We start from the raw sequence: 13,569 nt of genomic DNA, 5'->3' as shown, positions 1-13,569 counted from the left end.
GTCAATATGCTCAGCACTACTAACTGCTCAGTTCTGTATAGCACCACAGTGGCCTTTCTATATCGCTATGTAGACACCTGTGCACCCCTAATCCTGAACATTTTATGCATCACCGATCACTCCACCATTTCGGGCTGTGCCTTCAGCTGCCTAGCCGTAAACTGCAAAAATTCCTTCACTCAACCACTCTACCTCTCCAACCATTGTCTTCTCTTTCAAGTAATCCTTTAAAACTGACCTTCCACCAAGACTTTTGTCACTTGCCCTGCCAACATGGAACTGGGATAAAAGTGTCCCATTTCACTTGGGCCTTATCTTCAACACCCAAGGAGAGAGGGTAAGTTAGTCTGTCATGGCTACAGAGACCAAGAAAGAGCAGAGGTTCTATTTTTAAGTTGATAAAGATGATCTAGTTTAGTACATCATGATTCCAAATCAGCCATAATCTCACTGAACAGCAGTGAAGGCCTGAGGCCCATGTGACCTCCTGCTCCTGTTTCTCCTGTTCTTCATTCTTAACTGGTTCCACATGGCATTTTTTAAAAGAAGTTATACTTCATAGGCCACAGGGGAAGAACATGACTGCCAAACAAATATGTTACAAAAAATGAGCACTACTGCAAAATATGGATTTAATTCAAGTCCAACAAACATGGTAATAAATCTGTTAACTGGAAAGCGTTTGCATGCCAACTGTGGGTTGTGGCAGTGATTTTTAATCAATGGTCCATCAACTGTCAAAAAGGTCCATTCCACTATAAAAGGAGTTTTGGTCTAGTGAAAGGCCTGATCAAGTCAGAACAGATCACAGGAGCCAGTGAAAGCTGTTGCTGTCAACCTCAGTGATGTCAAGTCTTAACTGAGAAATTCCTCATGAAATTTGCTAAATTCAGGTGGTGGAGAGTTTTTTTTTACACACGCCAGCTGTCAACAAAGTGTTTCCTTCAATACAATTTCCACTACTTACCACTGCTGTGTCAGGCAAATCACGTGGATGGGCTTCACCTTCCATTCCAATCCACATCTGTAACCATTAGCTCTGAAGCACTGTGTGTTCATATACTGAATCATCCTCTTACAAAGTGCAAATTTGTAAAAAATGTTAGGGTTAGAATTAGAATTCCCACAATGTGAAAACAGGTCTTTTGGCCCAGCAAGTCCACACCGATCCTCCGAAGAGTATCCCACCCAGACCTATTCCCCTACAATTCCCCCTGACTAATGCACCTAACCTACACCTCCCTGAACACTATGGGCAATTTAGCATGGCCAATTCACCTAAACTGCACATCTTTGGTCTGTGCGAGGAAACTGGAGCACTTGGAGCAAACCCACGCATACAGTGGGAGAATGTGCAAACTCCACACAGACAGTTGCCCGAGGCTGGAATCAAACCTGGGTCCCTGGCTCTGTGAGGCAGCAGTGCTAACCATTGAACCACTGTGCTACCCCAAAACATTCATTGACATGTGCAGGCAGCAGCTGTTCAGGACCCTTGATGCTGAAGTCAGTTGACATCAGCTGAAGTTAGTGATTATACAGGCATAGAAACTGAAATACATTTATAAATTCTTAATCATTATTTCAAATGTAATGTTGAGTAATCAGGGAGACCACAGAAGGATTTGGGCAGGCTAGGAGAGTGGGACAAAGAAGGGGCAAATGCAAAACAATGTGGATAAGTGTGAGGGTAATGAACTTTGGGAGGAAGAGTAGAGGTAAAGACTACTTTCTAAATGCGGAAAGGCTTTGGAAATCTGAAGTACAAAGGGACTTGGGTGTTCTAGTTCAGTATTTTCTTATGATTAACATGCAGGTTCAGTTGGCAGTTAGGAAGTCAAATGCAATGTTAGCATTCATATCAAAAGGGCTAGAATACAAGACCAAGGATGTACTGTTGAGGCTGTATAAGGCAGTGTTCAGACAACATTTGGAATATTGTGAGTAGTTTTCGGCCCCTTATCTCAGGAATGATGGGCTGGCGTTGGAGGGGGCCTGGAGGACATTCTCAAGAACGATTCCACAGATGAAGGGCTTGTTGTATGAGGAGAGGTTGAAGGTTCTGGATCGATACTCGATGGAGTTTAGAAGGATGAGGGAGATCTGATTCAAACTTACAGAATACTGAGAGGCCTGCATAGAGTGGAGTAAAGGAGATGTTTCCAACAGTAGGAGAGACTAAGACCCAAGGGCACAGCCTCAGAGTGAAGGGATTACCCTGTAGAACTGAGGTGAGGAAGAATTTCTCCCCCTCGGCCCCTGCCCCCGATCACACACTTGGCCACAGCTCTACAATTGTGACCTCAAAGCTGTGCTCATTTTCGAATACAGAAACGCAAGTCTTGTAAGGCTATCTCAGAATGAATCACCCCTCTCTCTCTCATACACATTTCCTCCTACTTCAAACAGCAGGGTACAGCCTCTTCTCTGTTCAACGTCTTCCTATTGGCCCTCCAACCCTGAAAGTTCCCCTGCCTTCCTTAATTGGGTGGTGAGAGTGCCCTCTAGCCTCTAAGGTAAGCAAAATGGAAGCCATGTGTCTGCGCCTGGCACAGCATGAGATAAGGATCCTCTATTGATCCAGGTATTGGAATCCTAACCCTGAACACAAAACCTTGTCCTCTATTTTCATCTTTTAGAACATTTCAATAAAGTAAAGGTGCTGCATGAATGTGAGTTGTTGTTTGGTTATTCCTGAAAACATTTTGACCTGAGCAACAAATATTAAACAATCTAATTGTCAATACAAAGCTACACTGTTAATCGGCATTAATGGGTGCACTCTCCGTGGCAATGCCTCTATCAATTAGAGTCCACTTACCAACCGAAAAACACTACATGTGATTCCCCTTTGTATTTCTTGCAAATTTTCCTGATGATTGAAAAGTTTCAACGATTACTTTCAGTAATATTCAAGTAACTTCTGCAATGAGCGGAGGGTAATGTTTGCACTATCAATGGCATTTGGCGGAGAACTTTTATTCACTGTAGGAAAACTAAAGGAACTGGATTAATTAGGATATCTGGTTGGCATGGACAAGTTGGACTGAAGGGTCTGTTTCCATGATGTACAGCTCTATAACTCTAAAATGAGACAGGTGAGATTAACTAAAAATGTTTGCAGATGTGTGGCCTGCGAAAGCATCTACCCTGCAGAGTGGCTTTGTAATTGATGTTTTTATTTTACCCACTTCTGCGCAGAAACTCCCAGATATGGAAATATTGCTTGTTACTGTATCAGTGGCTCAGCAGTGGATAAATCCGCAGAACCATTCAGATAGATTCCACGTCCCATTCAAACAGCTGAAACCAAGCTCAGATCAACAACTTCAAGTCCCTGAATGATTGAAATTTTACAGAATTACACCAATGTTCATTTGCACAAACCCTCTGTTATTGCATTAGAATATCACAAGTTTCACAAGGAAGTCACCAGACAAAATTTAACGCTGAACATAATGAGGAGGTATTAGGATAGGAGACCAAAAGTGCAGTCAAAGACATAAGAGCATGTTCGATGAGGAGAGGGGTTAGAGTGATGGTGAAGTTTTAGATTAGATTCGCTACAGTGTGGAAACAGGCCCTTCAGCCCAATAAGTCCACACCAACCATCCGAAGAGTAACCCACTCAGATCTATTTCTCTCTGACTAACGCACCTAACCTATGGGCAATTTAGCATGGCCAACTCAGCTGACCTGCACATCTTTGGACTGTGGGAGGAAACCGGAGCAAACACGGGGAGAATGTATAAACTCCACACAGACAGTCAACCAGAGGCTGGAATCGAACCTGGGACCGTGAGGTAGCTGTGCTAACCACTGAGCCACCGTGCCACTATTAAAGGAGGGAATTCCACAGTTTAGAGCTGTTGGCACAAATGCCAGTGATGGAGAGATGGGAATTGGAGATCAATGGTACTGGGTTTTGAATTGTCTATTTAACAGAGTAAAGTTTTCATTGGATTTTTCTTCCCTTCCAATCAGTCCAAAGCCACGCGAGAGAGATGGCTGCTGCAAGGGATCCCTGCTGTGTCAGCTGAAGAGGAAGACGCCAGAAGTAAGCAACTCCAATTGGATGAGAGCAAGGCAAAAAAACTGGAGGAAGCCATTAGCAGGTTAGATGGGTGTGAACAAATAAAAACCATTATCAGTTAATGATCCACTTCCTGTCAGAAACAACAAATCAGAATCTCAATTCTGATTGGCTTAAGAAAAGGGGTGCATTTACATGAGAGATGTAGAAATGTGGCGGAAATAATGGCTGACCGGTTCACCACCTGCATGCTTGTGGATTCACTGAAAAGGAACCCTCCCAAGCATTGAACTGATCCAAAAACATAAGGAAGATCTCTGATCGGCAAATAGGATAGCTCAGTTGCTGGAAATTACTGAAATAAGAACAGAAAATGCTGGAAATACTTAGCCAATTTAGGTGGCATCTGCTGGGTGGGGAATAGTGCTAAATTTGCAGGTTGATGACCTTTCATCAGAACTGGGAAAGCTAGAAATGAGCAAGATTTTGAGCAACATGACGGTTGGGACAAGGACAAAAGGAAGGTTCCTGATTTGATACCCAGCCCATACCATGTTGGTAAAAAGAAAGGGTAAAACTGTCCTGGTGCTAGAAAGGGTAAAACTGTCTTGTTTTCAAAAGTTGCCAAGGTTATGTAGCAAAGTGCAATACTCTAAAGATAACAACTTGGAATCTATTGTCTGACAGAAGGTGACAGTAGCCTGTGTTTTTTCCACTGCCAATACGTCTAATGGCGTTTAGTGCACTTACACACTCATGAGTCGTCGATAAAGACCATGTTCTCCTGCCTCATCCGATGGAATCATATGCCAATAATTGTGGACCAGGTCAACCTGGAAAGAAGAGGCACTGAGGGCTGTTGAGTGTGTGTGGTGACAACCTTGAGAAGCAGTCAGCTTAATCAGCAAAGTAGAGGCAATGAATGTAGGCCTAAGCTAACTGCCAGCAGTAAAGGAGAAGTAATTGATTGAATTAAATATTTTCAATGGTATAAACCCTGAATAGTTTGAATATCAGAACCCTAAGGCTTAAATGTGTCACATTTAACAACTCCAAAGCACTGTTTATCACCAAAATGTGGTTTATGTCTTGAATTGGAATACCACATTACTTCTGTTTGGAAAGTGACCAAAATCTCAACAAACATTACTTTAAATACATTTCTTAAATTCATATCTCAATCAGCAGGTGCCTTCTGTTAATGACAGCTGTACAGTTAATGGAGAAGCTCCATCATGCACTATTAGTGAAAACACTGGCTTTCAGAGTACTGCTCCTTTATCAGGTGATTGTGGAGAAGTGTTTTGTGATTTTTAACTTTGTACACCCCAGTCCAACACCGGCGTCTCCAAATCATCACTTTGAAATAATGGTTTAAGTCCAAAGATTCTGAAAATAGACAGAGACACAGAAGCTAGCAACAAAGACAGGAAACCAAAAATCTGACTGTAGTTCACATCCATCTGCACAACACAGGGTCACGACAACTGAGTTGGATGGGTGTTGACTTAAACTGATGAAAAGCCCTAACGAAAAGGAAACATTTTTTTCCCTGTCTCTGCCCTATGCTACTATAAGGTGGAGGAAACATATGCCCAACCACACAGTGAATGAATTGGCACTTTGAGATGTTGAATGAGTCCCAACTGGTACCTGGTTGTTCCGTTGTGATTTGCCTTGGAGGAGGTCAGGTGAGGTAGAATATTATAGAGAGCTCACAGGAAGCTATGGTATTTTCAAAGCAACGTTTATTCACATTTTGCTAACTATGTACAATTACAGTTAGCACAAGGTCCAGACTTTTGCTTCTCTCTCTTCAGAGACTCACCATCGTCATGTGATCTATTATTCATGACTGACTTAGCTTTCCAATAGGAGAAAGTGAGGACTGCAGATGCTGGAGATCAGAGCTGAAAAATGTGTTGCTGGAAAAGCGCAGCAGGTCACTCAGCATCCAAGGAGCAGGAGAATCGACGTTTCGGGCATAAGCCCTTCTTCAGGCATAAGCCCTTTCCTATAGCCAAGTGTTAACTTTTTGTTCTACAGTTGGAAGCAAAATGATTGTGGATAAAGTGAGCTACTTTGGTGAGCTTCGATTGGTAACCAGAGAAATATCTAAATTCTGGTCTGAAAGGTAATTAACTTCTGAAAAGACAACACCTTAAGTTTCCATTGAGTAAATGAATGTGGAATGGCTAGTAACCAGAGGATGCAGATTGATAGAAATTGCAATAAGACAAAGGAGAACAATGGGAATGTTTTTTTGTGATGTAACATGTTCTGACCTGGAATTCACTGCCTCATCAGGTCATGGAAGTGGTTAAAAAGCAACTTTCAAAGAACAAGTTGGATAAATAGATGGAGAGGAAAAAATGCAGAGCTTTAGTGGAAAAGGCAAGGTAGAAGGGAACTTCTAAAGGGCTGGCAAAGGTGCAATGGGCCAAATGGCTCTTTTTTTATTGTGCACACCTTTAATACACTTTCACATCATTATGCAGACATATGATCAGAGCCTGTCTTGTGAGAGTCCATCACACGAATCACCCACTGATATATAATGATATTCTAACCACAAAGATACAATTAATAATGAAATGGGGAGAGCCTACAGCTGGAGTCCATTAATGGATTTATAAAATCCATGAGAGTTGGAATGTATGTCAGCTTTACAGGATATTAAGTGAGGCAGGACAGAACTGACTGTCCAGAGGATGTGTTTATATAAGTCAGAAGAAATGAAAAGGTTCTCGTCCATTAAGAGTCCTGTTAAATACAGATTTGGATACCGATAATTAGTTCAAATAAATTAGCTAGGTGTTTTGATTTATTTGGATTAGAAGGACCAGTGTTAAGATTAATAGATCCTTCTCGTAGCAGCAGTGTAGAGTCAAGGTATTCTGATCCTTTCTTGCATAAACTGTTTTGGAAGAAACTATTCCCTTTCAGTAAAGAATGCACAACCAGAGGGCACAAATATAAAGTAATTTGCAAACAAAAAAAATGTGAGATGAGACAAAATATTATCAGACATCAAGTAGATTTGGATGGAATAATTGGCTTCAAAGCCTGGTGGAGGCAAATTCAGTGGAGGCATTCAAGAGGGCATGAGATGATTGTTTAAATAGAAATAATATTCAGGATTAGGGCAACATGGTGGCTCAGTGGTTAAAACTGCTACCTCACAGTGCCAGGGACCCGGATTCGATTCCAGCCTTGGGTGACTGTCTGTGTGGAGTTTGCACGTTCTCCCCGTGTCTGCGTGGATTTTCTCTAGATGCTCCAGTTTCCTCCCACAGTGCAATGCTTTGCAGATTAGGTGGATTAGCCATGGTAAAAGTAGGGTACGGGTCTGGGTGGGATGTCCTTCAGATGGGTCGGCACAGATCTGTTGGGCCGACTGGCCTGTTTCTGCACTGTCGGGGTTCTATGATGTTTGTTATTGGGAAAAGGCAGTAGGTTAAAGTGCTCAGACAGCTAGTATAGATATAGTGGGCCAAATAGCCCCTTCTCGACCATAACAATTCCGTGATATGGTGAACTAGCTCAATGGGTTATTTATTCCATTAAATACCTGCATATAAAAATAGTCAAAGAATTCACTTAAAGTTAAACAAAAGAACATATAGCATCAAAAAAGTAGCCCACTCAGAACATCTCTTCCAAAATTCTTGTATCTGCTCAATCATGACGTTACATATCAATATCATACCTTTCACAATTTCAGGATGTGCCAAAAGGCTTTACGGTCAATGAAGTGCTTTTGATGAGTAGCCAGCGTTTCAGCAGCCAATGTGTACTCAGCAAGTTCCAGATAGCAATAAAATGAATCACAGGATTTCTACAGTGTGGAAACAGGCATTAGGCCCATCAAGTCCACACCAACCCTATGAACAGCATCCCACCCAGACCTATCCCCCCACTCTATCCTCGTAACCCTTCGCTTCCCATGGTTAATCCACCTAGCCTGCTCATCCCTGGATACTGTGGGCAATGTAGACAAATGACATATCAACAACTTTAAAATGTTGGTTGAGGATTAGTGTTGGCCAAGACACCAACAATTGCCCCTATTCTTCTTCAAGTCATGCTATGGGATCTTTTATTCCATCTTGAGAAGGCAGGGAGCCTTTAGGGAGCAGCAACCTAAAGTGATCTTTTTATGTGTCAAGAGTGAGAATTGAAGCCATGACCTTTTGACGCAGAGGTGGGAGTGCTACTCACAGAGCCACAGCTGACACCTCCCAGGGTAACTTCAACAAATGTTCCCTTTTATTTCAAAAGATAGTCAAGAGAAGCTTTACAATGCTTTGGTAAATCAAGCTCCCTGTGAGGAATGTGGTCAAAGAATCAACGCTACAGTGTTCCAGATCTTATTTCTGATTGAGGCTGTTTTCCATGGTGGTATTTCCATGGAGAATAGCATAGGAAACCACTATGTTCCAAGAAATAGATTAACATCCCTAGCTGGACTTCAAGGAAATCTTATGGTGTAGCGAATAGTTGTCCCTGTCTCTAAGCCAGAATTTGCAGCATTTGATGCCAAGGAAAGTGAATTCATTATGAGGTCAAATAAGTTTTGAGTGTCAACCTTCAAATAACTTCTAATATGCACCAATGACAGGCCATAAGACTGGGAGAAATTCCTTGTCAGCCATGTTATGGTTGGAGCCTATACCATCACCATCCATCACTTTAGACTACTACATGCATGGGAAATATTAATGTAATACACCACCACCTTCGGTTTCTAAAATCATATCCTTTCATGCCATACACAAGCCTGTTCAGTTCTTGAAGCTGTTACCGCACAGCAGCTACATTTTCCAGACGGGAATACCATACATGTATGAGAGTGCTAGCTCAACTGAACCTAGGCATTGTTATTGAATAATTGTCCTTTATCTTGTTCTGTCAGTCAATCAATTTAACCTTGTTTCGACACAGTAACATGGAATTGCATCTCACAGAATGAGAGAGCATTACGTAAAGTGTACAGCCCAGTAACAGGTCATTCAGGCCTATCGTAGTGTTTATGCTCCATCAATGCCACTTCCCATTCCTCATTATTACACTCCATCATCAGATGTCCTTCCATTCTTTTTCTGCTTCTTGTACCTAACTAACATTCCTTTAAATGCATAATGCATTAGCTCAGTTTGGTAATGGTTTCTACAAGCCTGACACTCTCCAAATAAAGAAGTTTCTTGTGAATTTCTTCTTGAAGTTATTAGTAACTATCTTACATTCATGGTCCTTAATTTTGTACACCACCCTTAACAAAAAGTGCAAACATCTTTTATCATTACATAAAAAGCTATCAAGCTAATTGTGGGTGGCACAGTGGTTAGCACTGCTGACTCACAGCACCAGAGACCTGGGTTCAATTCCTACCTCAGGTGACTAGCTGTGTGGAGTTTGCACATTCCCCCCGTGTCTGCGTGGGTTTTCTCCGGGTGCTCCAGTTTCCTCCCGTAGTCCAAAAGATGTGCAGGTTAGGTGAATTGGCCAAGCTAAAATTGACCGTAGTGTTGGGTGAATGGGTCTGGGTGGGTTGCGCTTCAGCAGGTTGGTGTGGACTTGATGGGCCGAAGGGCCTGTTTCCACACTGTAACTAATCTAGTTTAATATTTCATAATTTTTTTTGCCCTGACACCATTCCTTTTCGGCCTGCATCATTGGAATTATTGTTATGCAGAAAAAAGACTAACAGGATTCAAATAGTCCATTGCACTCAAAATATTAACTCTGGTTTCCTTCCACAGACACTTCCCGACCTGCTGGGTTTCTCCAGCAATTCTGTTTTTATTTCAGATTTCCAGCATCCACAGTTATGTTAATTTAGGACTGAAATAACTTTCACTTAAATGAAGCGAGTTACTTACATAGTGGATAGACCACGCCAGAATACAAGACTGGTTGAAGCAGATTTGGTGGTAATTGTTGAAAGGGGCTTGGAAAGATACATGTAAAGCTTTTCTGGGTTATGGGGATACAGCAGGGGATGTGAATGCAGGTCAGTTGATAGAGGGAGGCCATGCAACAAAATCTCCAAGAATATATCGAACTAGATTTGACAAATCCCAGGTGACATCCAGAGGTCATGGACTGAATCTCTCCAGCCCTAAACCATATCTGACTCAATCAGATGTGCTGCAATGAATAACATCTTACCACATTGTGTGAGGTGTTTATGGAATCACTTGTCAGCACTTCATTACCAGCCATTACAGGAAACAGTAATCATCAGTCTATGAAAGGAATTGCCAACAATACTTACTGAATATAGTATGATTCCAGTAAACAGTGCCATGGAATAGTTGTGGGACATTAACCCCTTCTGGTGCATGGCATCAGACAACACAACACTGTCGCCTAATTTAGAGCTACAATTTCATAGAGGATTTTGGATTACTGGATAACCATTAGGGAGTAATAATTTTGTTAAAATGGCAGCAACAGCATATTCAATTTGTACTATCAGACTTTTGATCGTGCATTCTGCCTGTGTCAGCTTCCCGATGAGGGAGTGCTGTTGTGATGCCTTAAGGAGAAAACATTGAGATGGAAAAGTTAGATGTGTTCTTTGGTATCAATAGAGATTTGAGAAGTGGCACATAGTATCAGACAAGATCAGTATATTAGCTGGGGTCAGAAACGCTGGGTTACACCAGCTGAAAGAGGCCATTCTTCAGAAGCACATTTAGGAATGATAGTAATGTCAACCAAAGGCACTGGAAAAAATTCCATGATGTACTGTATTCATCAACTGAGGCTGCCCCTTAGGGACAAGAACATCTGGAGATGGTGCATACCTTTGAGGATGAACATTATGTGATATCTGCAAAAAATTCACTATGAACCAAAAGTGGCTTTTTTTTATATTCTGCCTGTCATAGCTTCAGGACATCCCAAAGTACATTGCAGCAAATGAAGCACTTTACCATTGTAGTAAATGCTGTAATTCTTTTTTGTTCACTTGTGTGACCTGGGCGTTGCTGACTGAGATAGCATTTCATGCCTGCCCCGAACTGCCCTTGAAATGAATGGCTTGCTTAGCCATTTCAGAGAGCAGTTGAGGGTTAATCACACTGCTGTGGGTCTGGAGACACAGTTAGGCCAGACTAGATGAGAATGGCAGATTTCCTTCCCGGAAAGACATTAGTGAGACCGATGGGATTTTCCAACAATCAGCAGTGGTTTCATGGTCATCAGTAGATTCTTAATTTCAGGTTCTGTTTTTAATTGAATCCAAATTCCACTAATTGCCACAGTGGATTCAAACCTGGGTCCCCAGAACATTAGCTAAATTAATAGTCTAGTGATGACACCAACACACAGGTAATTTGTACATAGCAAGCTCCCACAGTGTGATAATGCCCAGCTACTCTATTGTCATGTATTGTATTGTATGATAAATATTGATTGGGGCACCAGAAAGAATTCCATCACTATTTTTGAAGTTATATATTGAGATATTTTATATCTACCAGAATAATGACACCTCCTACAATGCAACACTCCTTCAGTACTGAACTGTAATGTCAGCTTTGATTTTAGGTTCAAATCAATGGAGTCACAAACATCTGACTTAGAGGCAACAATGCTGCCAACACCAAACAGGTTACTTGCTTACAAATTTTTATTGGAAAATGGTGGGGGGTTTTTGGTGTAGGGAGCAATATGGAAGGACTTAGCTCGCACGTCACAAGTTTCTCCCTGAAACAGTATAAGTTTAATATTACTACTGCTTGCTAGTTGATCATAGAGTCATAGAATAGTGCAGCATGAAACGAAGCCACTTGGAACTAAGTCTGCACCAGTTTTCTTTTTGAAGAGCAATTTGGTTAGTACCACTCCTATTCATTCCCCATATCCCTATCCCTAACCAACAAGTAACATGCATGCCATGAGTGCCAGGCAATAACCATCTCTAATAAGAGACAACAGGTAAGAGGTTAAAAATTCTGTGATAAGTAATTCACCTCCTTAATTTCCACAATAAATCAAGTATGTGATATAATACTCTCTGCTTGCCTGAATGAGTGCAGTTCCAACTCACACACAAGAAGTTTATAACCATCCAGGACAAAGCAGCCCACTTGATTTGCACCCCATTCACCACCTAAAATATCCAGCCTCTCCACCACAAATGCACAGTGGCTGCAGTGTGTACCCACAGCAAGATAGGCTTCAGCAACACTTCCTTTGACAGCATCTTCCAACCTCACAACCTCTACTGCCTAGAAGGTCGTAGATTGGCAGCAAATGCTTGGAAACACCACCAGCAGCAAACTCCCTTCCAACACACCATCTGACTTGCAACTGGATTATCATCCCTTCACTCTTGCTGGGTCAAAATCCTGAAATGACCTTCATAATAGGGTGGCTCAGTGGTCCTTCACAGCACCAGGGACCCAGGTTCAATTCCACCCTTGGGTAACTATCTGTGGGGAGTTTGCACATTCTCCCAGTCTCTGCATGGACTTCCTCAGGGTACTCTGATTTTGTCCCACTACATTTTCGTAATATTGCACAGGAAAGACTGAGTAAATTAAGTACTGCACTGCTCGTACGTTAACTAGCAACCAATTATGTTTTGAAAACCCCATCAGGGTAGTGAAAAACTGGCTAACACAGGGTAAATACCAGATAGGATAGTGAAAAATATGCAGGTTGGTTAGAAAAACACTTGTCAGTATTGTGAATAAAACTAAAAACTAGTCAGTATTGTGAATAATTAGTAAGAATGACAAAAGAAAAGTAGTCGGTGTCATGAGTGGTTAGAGGGATAGTTTAAAAAGAAGCAAGTCACTGTGATGAATAATTGGTCAGTGTGACAACCTTCCAAGTAAATACCTAAATACCGTGACCACTAAAATTAACATCAAAATAATATTATAAACTAAGTGGAGAAATTAAATTCAACAAAAACATTTCAGTTCTATTTTTACTCTATGCATTTGTTGTTTGATTAAATATTTTGATCAAGCTTGTTTAATTGTACTATCATTTAATTTCCAATTTAAGAACAATACCTTGCTCAGTTGAAACAGTCTATTTTTAGGAACATAATGAGTTGCAGATTGATAAGGAATTGGGACTGAAAAAAGGAAAGTCCTGGTAAAGCAGGTTGCAGACCTCAGCTCCACAAATGCAGGCTCGAGTGATGTATTAATTGTTTATGCAGTTTAATTGGAATTCCATGAATGGTTTCTGTTCTATTCTTAACCAGAAACTCTGCAGTAGAAATGCTTGCCAACTGTCTGCTGAAAATTACTACTTCAAAGGGACTGACATCCATTCGGTTCCAAAGCACGTTCATGATGCAAAGGCTTTAACTAGTTATAAATAACGATTTCAAAGAATGAAAAAAAGAAAGTACCATAATATGTTTGATTGTTTATCTTTTATTTCTATTTCCTTGTCTTATTGACATAGTTGGTTAATATGCATGAATATTTATAAATATATATGAAGTCACAAGATAGAAACAGGCTATTTGGTCCAGTAGTTCAATGTTGGCCTTTATTATCTAC

General features: G+C 41.1%; 1 protein-coding gene across 4 annotated transcripts in view; it reads left to right on the top strand.

Moving 5' to 3' along the window:
- The window catches only part of LOC122562673 (PALM2-AKAP2 fusion protein), a 378,231-nt gene that overhangs the window by 38,635 nt on the left and 326,027 nt on the right, over positions 1-13,569 (top strand). For all 4 annotated transcript variants that reach the window (XM_087996166.1, XM_087996165.1, XM_087996186.1 and 1 more), the window contains exon 3: positions 3,985-4,115. In XM_087996166.1, coding sequence (XP_087852292.1) covers positions 3,985-4,115 — 131 coding nt within the window. The remainder of the gene's footprint in view (positions 1-3,984; positions 4,116-13,569) is intronic.

The sequence above is a fragment of the Chiloscyllium plagiosum genome, unplaced genomic scaffold (genome assembly GCF_037043375.1).
Source record: "Chiloscyllium plagiosum isolate Xiang-an unplaced genomic scaffold, Cpla_swu_hap1 HiC_scaffold_2, whole genome shotgun sequence".
Lineage (NCBI taxonomy): Eukaryota > Metazoa > Chordata > Chondrichthyes > Orectolobiformes > Hemiscylliidae > Chiloscyllium > Chiloscyllium plagiosum.
The sequence above is the reverse complement of the archived record's forward strand: the minus strand, read 5'-3'. Positions and strand labels throughout refer to the sequence as shown.